This window comes from Lipotes vexillifer, unplaced genomic scaffold, assembly GCF_000442215.2.
Source record: "Lipotes vexillifer unplaced genomic scaffold, Lipotes_vexillifer_v1.1 scaffold513, whole genome shotgun sequence".
NCBI classification, from domain to species: domain Eukaryota; kingdom Metazoa; phylum Chordata; class Mammalia; order Artiodactyla; family Lipotidae; genus Lipotes; species Lipotes vexillifer.
In genome coordinates, this window is record NW_006777952.1 from 1065937 (window position 1) to 1073686 (window position 7750).

Consider the following 7750-nt stretch of genomic DNA (forward strand, 5'->3'; position numbering starts at 1 on the left):
CACACACCTTTAGGCTTCAAGGAAACTGGATGCTAGTGCCTTACTGGGGCCCCCAGCTCACCTTCTCCCTCCTGTCTCTGTTGTGGAAATCTTGCTTATCCTTTATGAACTCAAACCCCACCTCTTCCATGAATCCAGTCAGTGCAAGACCACTAGTTTTGAACCCAGGGTGACTTGGATTCTAATCGTGACTCTCTTGGGGAATGTCACTTAATCTTTCTGAGACTTGGATTTTTCATCTGTTAAATAAAGACAAAAATACCAACCTTGCAGAATTGTTGTGAGGATTAAGGATAATGGGCACATAGTAGACGTTCAATAAAAGGAAATTCTCCTTATTTCCGTGGTCGCTTTGACTATCCCACCGCACTGGATTGGAGCCTCTGGTTCTACGCGGGCTGCATTTGCTTTGTGTTACACCTGGTGGTCGACAAGGCCGTCTTGACCACTAGACTGCAAGCTCGCTGTGGGCAGGGCTGGTGATTCACTCCGGACCACCTACCGCCTGGCAGAGAGCCTGCAAATAAGTGGAGAACGGGACAGATAAAAACATAGGAAAAAGATATACAGGCGGAAGGAGGGCAGACGCAAGCGCAGAGGGGCTGCAGAACAGCTTTCTGCTGGACTCTGGAGCCAACTGCAAGCGGAATCCGGGCCGGGGGTGGGGCCAGGATATGGGGGCGGGGCCTGGAGCGGACCCCCGCCCCTGTCCGTCCACTAACGCGCTCCGCTGTAGCAGTCCGCTAGCAGCGAGGTTCCTGGCGCTGCTTCCAGGCTCCTCCGCGGCGGGGCGGGTCCGGGTGCGGGCGCCGAGATGCGCCCCGTGCTCGGCCTCCTCCTGTTCTTCGGCAGCTGCACCTTCGCCCTGTACTTGCTGTCGACCCGACTGCCCCGCGGGTCGACACTGGGCACAGCCAAGGAAGCTGGAGACAGGTGCATGGCGGCGGTGACGGGGGCCGGGGTTCGGGTCAGAGGAAGGGAGCCAGGTCCGAGGATGGGATCTGGGAATCGGATTTTCGGGTTCCTGGATCGGAGGCGTCGGGGGCTGGGATTTGGGGTTCAGTTCTGGGACTGGAGATTGGGCCGCGTCTACACCGTCTTGGGCAGACCGGGTGGACGAGAGCGGGGCCTGGCCCTGTCTGGGACCTGCGTGCTGCCGGCTGCGCGGGAGTGCTGTCTGGTGCCTTTGGGGTGGTGGTTTGCGGAGGGAAACGCGGCGCCTTACCTTGGGCGGATCCTGCTGGAGCACCTCTGTTCCCGCCATTGAATCGCCCCTTGGGCGGTGTTCCCGTCGCCTTCTCAGGCCCAGCCCTGATCCCCGTTTGCATCCGACCTTCGCCTCTATGTGTACCCGCAGCCCCTTCTTAACGACTGGTCTCAGCCTCACTCCATCTCCTCCCCACTTCACTTCACTACACTTCTGTCAGGTCTGCCCTTGGGGCTTTAAGGCATCCAGTCTTCAGGAGAAACGTTGATGGACAACTTTAAATTATTCACTAATTAATTATCTGCTGTCTTTTCTTGGCTGTCTCTGCTCTTTTCCTTTTACTCCCTGACAGGTCGAGGCAGGAGGCAGTACAAATACCTACCGGGCTGATTTGTCGTGATAAACCAGCATACTGTTTATAAAGTTAATGGAAGTGTGTCAAGGATGTTACTGATGTTTGAATATTAGGACAGCTGTTTTCAGTGACTGTATTCTTTTACTCTAGCTGGGAAGACTCTGCTGTGGGTGTCAGACATACTAAGAGAAATATTCTGATGAGAAACAGGACGGTTTGCTTATAATTGATCATTGATGGATTCAAGAGTTGTTCAGCTGGCAGAGGCAAGGTAGCCTTTACACTGTAACCCTTGTACAGGGTTCAGAGTGCACTGAGGATCATATAGAGAGGCAGGGTGAAAAGCAGGCTCTTTGAAAGTGTTGGTTCCAAGCCTGATATATTATCAAGAAGATTATGTTTATGGTATGGACAAATATACTTTCCCAGGGAATCTTTAATTGGCTCTTTTGTGACTGATAAAGCAGTCATTTTACCTAGTAACTTTGGAGCAGTGTGAAGTTTGAACTGTCCTTGGCCTAAAGCTTAGGGGGAGGGGGTACTCCTAGAAAGAAAGGCAGTTTAGGACGTTTAGTACTTGCCTAGAAATTAATCCATTTGCCTCTTAAGAATAGTTCATAAAACCTGAGAGCTAAGAGGGAACTTAGTGATTATCTACCTTCAACCCCTCATTTTTCCAATAAGGAAACTGAGGCTCAGGGACTAGCCTGAGATGACACAACTGGACAGTAGCAGAGTTGAGATGCTATGCCAGGTCCCTTGCTTCCAAACCAAGGCTCTTCTCCTTGCCTCTGCTGTGTTATATCAGGTCATCCATTATTCTGGCCTCCCATTAAGTGTGTGTTCCCAGCAGACCAGATGATGGGCACATTTATAAACCTACTTTGGAAAGAAGACACAACAAGTGACTTTATTAGGTATTAGGCTGATCTGGACTCTTGTTTCCATCTGCTTTTCCAAATCTCAGGTCACTGTGGTTCCCCTCGGACCTGGCCGAGCTGCGGGAACTCTCCGAGGTCCTTCGAGAGTACCGGAAGGAGCATCAGGCCTACGTGTTCCTGCTTTTCTGTAGTGCCTACCTCTACAAACAGGGCTTTGCCATCCCTGGCTCCAGCTTCCTGGTCAGTATCCTGCCCTCCTCCTGTGCCTGCCTCCTAGGAAGCCACCTTCTGTCTTTGTAGAGGGGCCCTTAGGCTGCAGATCCTACAGTCTGGAGGACAGACTACTGTGGCTACCATTTGTTGACGGCTTTCCCTGTGTCAGGCACTGTCCTAGTTGCTTTACCTGCACGACCTTATTTAATTCTCCTAAGAGCCATAAATGGGCATTTTTATCCACATTTTACAGATAAGGAAATGAATGGTGAGAAGTTAAATAACTGTCCCAGGTGACAAGGCGAGGAGCGGGTTGGGCTGAGGTCTGAACCCACATCCACCCAGCTCCAGAGCCTGCCTTTCCTCTCAGGTATGCTGCTTTTGTTTCTAAGGATTTGATAGGTGTGGAGCACTGTCCTTGAGACCTCTCCCCCTCCGCATGTTGGTGTTTGTTTTTTTTTTGTGGTACACGGGCCTCTCACTGTGTGGCCTCTCCCGTTGTGGAGCATAGGCTCCAGACGCGCAGGCTCAGCGGCCATGGCTCACGGGCCCAGCTGCTCCGTGGCATGTGGGATCTTCCCGGACCGGGGCACGAACCCGTGTCCCCTGCATCGGCAGGCAGACTCTCAACCACTGTGCCACCAGGGAAGCCCCTGGTGTTTCTTTTAAAATCTGTTTTCTCCACTAGTCTGTGAGTTCCTTGAGGTCAGGACCTGTTCCTTATTCTCAGCCTATGTGCTTCTTTGCCGGGCACAGGGAAGTGCCTTCATAAATGTTTGACGAACAGATGCAGGTTGTTCATGGTGGTGTTAGGCTGTAGAGGATTGGGAAGTCTCCCTGTGTGGAGAGGACGAGTCATTCTGGTTTTCCAGGCGGCCCCCTGGCTCTCGGGAGCCACCGTGTTAGACCTGGGCTTGTGCTGGGGCTCTTGGATGCTTCTCATCAGTTGCCATCTCAGATGATATGGAAGAATCTGTGCTGTCCTCCCAGCAGCATTTTAAGCTGGTTGGTATAAATGTATATATCTGTTATGGCTTTGGGTAGGTTTGAATCCCAGCTGTGTAACCCTGAGCAAGTCATTTAACTTCTCTAACGCTGTTTCCTCATCTGTGGAACCGGCATTCTCCTATGTAACCCCCTAGGATTGTTACATGGGAGGATTAAATGACACAGTGGGTGCAGAGGGGCTGGCACGGTGATGGTGTGCTGCCTGGCACACAGCAGCCCTCAGCACTTGTTGAATGATTGGGTGACTGAGCAGGAAGACTTGAAAGCTTCCTTCTGCCCTGCTTCCCCCTCCGGCCCCAACATTCAGCTCAGGCTGGATCCGCCTAAGCAGTTTGTTAGAAACTTGGAAGAAAAGCAAACACATTCTGCCGAGAGAGATGGGGGTGTGTATGGTGCTTGAGGTCAGGGACTGACTGCTGGGGCTCCCCCTGTACCTCTTTCTCTCTTGAGCTGATCCCTTTTCAGGGCGAAGAGCCAGCTGCTACCTGGAGGTGAATCCTGTCTCTGCCTCGTGTGACTTTGGGCACGATACTTAATCTTGCACTTATAGAAGGGGTGAGGATGGTATACTAAAGAGGGTCATAGTGGGGATTAAATCAGACCTGTAGTCAAGCACATAGTAGGTGCTGAGGAGATCCCTACCTTCTCACTTCCAGGTTCCCCTTTTACTTTCTCTTTTGGATCCCATGTTTGGCAGGATGATGTCTACCAGCCAAACTGCACTTAGGAAGTATTAGTTCACTTTTCCATTTTTGTCAATCTAAGGCTTTTTTGCGTGTCAGCTAGAACTCTGGTCAACATGGAACCCCCAGTGTTAGCATTATAGAGAAGTAATTCCTGCAGGAAAGAAAGACATGAGACATTTTCTAAAGCTTATGAGGTCTTACTGAGGGAAAATTCATGGTTTGTGTTTATTTAAAGTAGCAGAAATAACTTGTGAGCTTCATTGCTGCCTCTTCCCAGGGCAGCAGGGCTGGCGGGGCCTTGCACAGCCCAAGTGGCAGGCTGGGGGCTGTATACACAGATTTCCCCGTTTAATTTTGTATCGCCCACTGAGGTTTAATCTTCTTCCCGGTTTCAAAGGTGAGGAGACCGAGGCCGGGGCTGTAGTTCCCAGCTCCTTCATCGCTTTTTTTCTTTTCTTTAAAAAATTTATTTATTAATTTTTGGTTGTGTTGGGTCTTCATTACCGCACGCGGGCTTTCTCTAGTTGCGGCGAGCGGGGGCTACTCTTCATTGCGGCGCGCGGGCTTCTCATTGCGGTGACTTCTCTTGTTGCGGAGCACAGGCTCTAGGCGCGCAGCCTTCAGTAGTTGTGGCACGTGGGCTTCAGTAGTTGTGGTTCACGGGCTCTAGAGCGCAGCCTCAGTAGTTGTGGAACATGGGCTTAGTTGCTCCATGGCATGTGGGATCTTCTGGACCAGGGCTTGAACCCGTGTCCCCTGCATTGGCAGGCGGACTCTTAACCACTGTGCCACCAGGGAAGCCCCTTCATCACTTTTCATTCATCTCTTTAGAGTGGGAGTTAGGTGTTCTCCAGGAAAATCACTGAAGGAGGAGGGAACCTAGGACTCTTGGGCTCCAGGACAAGATGGCTGGTAGCTGCCAGATGTTCTCATGGCAGAGGATTTGTTTTCTTTGCAGAATGTTTTAGCCGGTGCTTTGTTTGGGCCATGGCTGGGGCTTCTGCTGTGCTGTGTGCTGACCTCGGTGGGTGCCACATGCTGCTACCTGCTCTCCAGTGTTTTTGGCAAACAGCTGGTGGTCTCCTATTTTCCTGACAGAGTGGCCCTGCTGCAGAGGAAGGTAAGGCGAGGGGGTACATCTAAGTGCCGGGCCCCCAGAAAGTTACCACGTGGCCCTGAGGGGAGTAGGGGCAGAGATCTCCCACAGTGGTCCTCTGTCCTGCCTCAGGATGTCCCAGGGGTCCTGCTGGTGTCTCCAGGAGACGCAGATCTGAGCTCAAATCCCAGCTTCATCACTACCAGCTCTGTGTCTTTGGGCAGGTTCCTGACTTTTCTGAGTCTCAGGTACCTCCACTTTAAAAATGAGGAAAAGAGTCTCTGCCCTGGAATTTATAGAATATGTAAAGTATGTAGAACAGTGCCTGGCACCAACAGGTTTTCAGTACCTGGGGACTCTTTCTGCTTCGTAACGGCCTTGTCTTCTTTGGCTACAGGTGGAGGAGAACAGAAACAGCTTGTTTGTTTTCTTACTGTTTTTGAGACTTTTCCCCATGACGCCAAACTGGTTCTTGAACCTCTCGGCCCCAATTCTGAACATCCCCATCGTGCAGTTTTTCTTCTCTGTTCTTATCGGTAAGACGTGGTGTGTAAATTTGAGTCTCACAGTTGTCCTGGGCATGTGCCTGCCTCTGCGAGCACAGGCTTATGAAGAGCATCGAAAGGCCTTATCTAAAGTAATTGTTCCTGACTGCAGATCTACTCGGGCTTGAACATGAGAACCCATAAAGATACTTCTGGAAAAAATAGGGATTGTTCATTCTGTAACTGTATTTAATGCCTATTGTGTGCCAAGCACTGTGCCAGGCCCTGGGATTAGAAGAGTAATCTGTGTAACACACATATCTTGGCCCATAGTAAGGGCTCAGTAAAAGCAGAGTTGGAGTGAGGGGATGTGGGCAGAAGGCAAGTGGAGGCAGGGGAAGGGTCAGAGCAAGGGGCTTCCTGTTTGGCTTTGGCCCCTGTTTTGATTAAGATCTGCCTTAGGAAGAGCTGGTACTAGTGCGGTTCCTTCTTGCCTTTTGACAATTGTATGACCTTCAACAAGCTCCTTACCCTCATGGGCCACTGGGCCAAATGAGGGGCTACGACTAGAGCAGTGTTTCTCTAAGTGTGAGCTTTGAACCACTTCCATCTGAATGGTAAAATTGCTGACAGCCTGTAAAATCACTGACTATTATTTTCTCCACACTGGAAGCAAACCACCCTTTCTAAGCCTGAGGCAAGGATCACTTCTCTTAACCCTTCTTTAGAACATGGAAGGGAAGGCTACTCAGGGCTCTGGGTCAAACATGACAAACCTGTGGTTGAGCAGCTGCTATTAATAGGGAATTCCTGAGAGAAGTTGAGATCTTAAATTGAAGCAGAATCTACCACAGCTAATTCTGTCAGACAGGCTTTCAGACAGCATGCCTCAGCACCTCTGTTAGCAGCCTGTAATCACCCAGGTGGCACGAGGCTTGGAAAAGACTCCAGAGACCGAGATTCTAGTTATCTTTCTGACAAGCTGTGTGACCTTCATGAGTCTATGATCTTGAGGCATCATCTACTAAAGGAGTGGATCATCAGGGGGTCCCAAACCAATCAGAATCTTGGGAGCGGGGCTCAGGAGAGGCTGTTAGAATGCAGGTTCCCGGGTTCTACCCCAGACCCAGGTAACCAGAATCCCTGGGGTGTTACCTGAGGCTGTGTTTTTTTTTTTTTTGCGATACGCGGGTCTCTCACTGTTGTGGCCTCTCCCGTTGTGGAGCACAGGCTCTGGACGCGCAGGCTCAGCGGCCACGGCTCACGGGCCCAGCCGCTCCGCAGCACGTGGGATCCTCCTGCACCGGGGCATGAACCCGTGTCCCCTGCATTGGCAGGCGGACTCTCAACCACTGCGCCACCAGGGAAGCCCTGAGGATGTGTTTTTAACAACTTCACCAGGGGTTTGTTATACAACCAGCCTCTCTAGCCACCAGTCAGACTTGTGGGATCCAGTGGATTTGATGACCTCTTACAGACAGTACAGAACATAAGTAGTAGCTTCTAAGAAACCTGATTTTCTCACAGGCGTACTGTAAACCTCATAATGCTGGTGCTTCTCTTTACTTTGGCTGTTGGGCGCTCAGAACCAAATCTGGGGACACCTCTAGCAAATGAGTGAACTTTATGCATTTTTGCTTAAGTACTAACTGTACTTTGTTTATTCTTCTCTCATTTTGTTTTATTCTCCATTCACTTTGTTTTTTCCTATTTAAAAAAATGTCTAATCTTACTGTAGTACATATATTTTGTGAACCATCTCAAGTCCTTTTGCTGAATGAGACAAATGTATGTGGGAAGTGAGGAAAGGAGGGGAAAG

General features: G+C 50.5%; 1 protein-coding gene across 1 annotated transcript in view; it reads left to right on the forward strand.

Annotated features, from left to right (window-relative positions):
• The first annotated feature begins 760 nt into the window (after positions 1-760).
• The window catches only part of TMEM41A (transmembrane protein 41A), an 8089-nt gene continuing 1099 nt past the window's right edge, over positions 761-7750 (forward strand). The window contains exons 1-4 of the mRNA XM_007451392.1: positions 761-933; positions 2530-2683; positions 5309-5470; positions 5844-5982. Coding sequence (XP_007451454.1) covers positions 815-933; positions 2530-2683; positions 5309-5470; positions 5844-5982 — 574 coding nt within the window. The 5' untranslated portion in view covers positions 761-814. The remainder of the gene's footprint in view (positions 934-2529; positions 2684-5308; positions 5471-5843; positions 5983-7750) is intronic.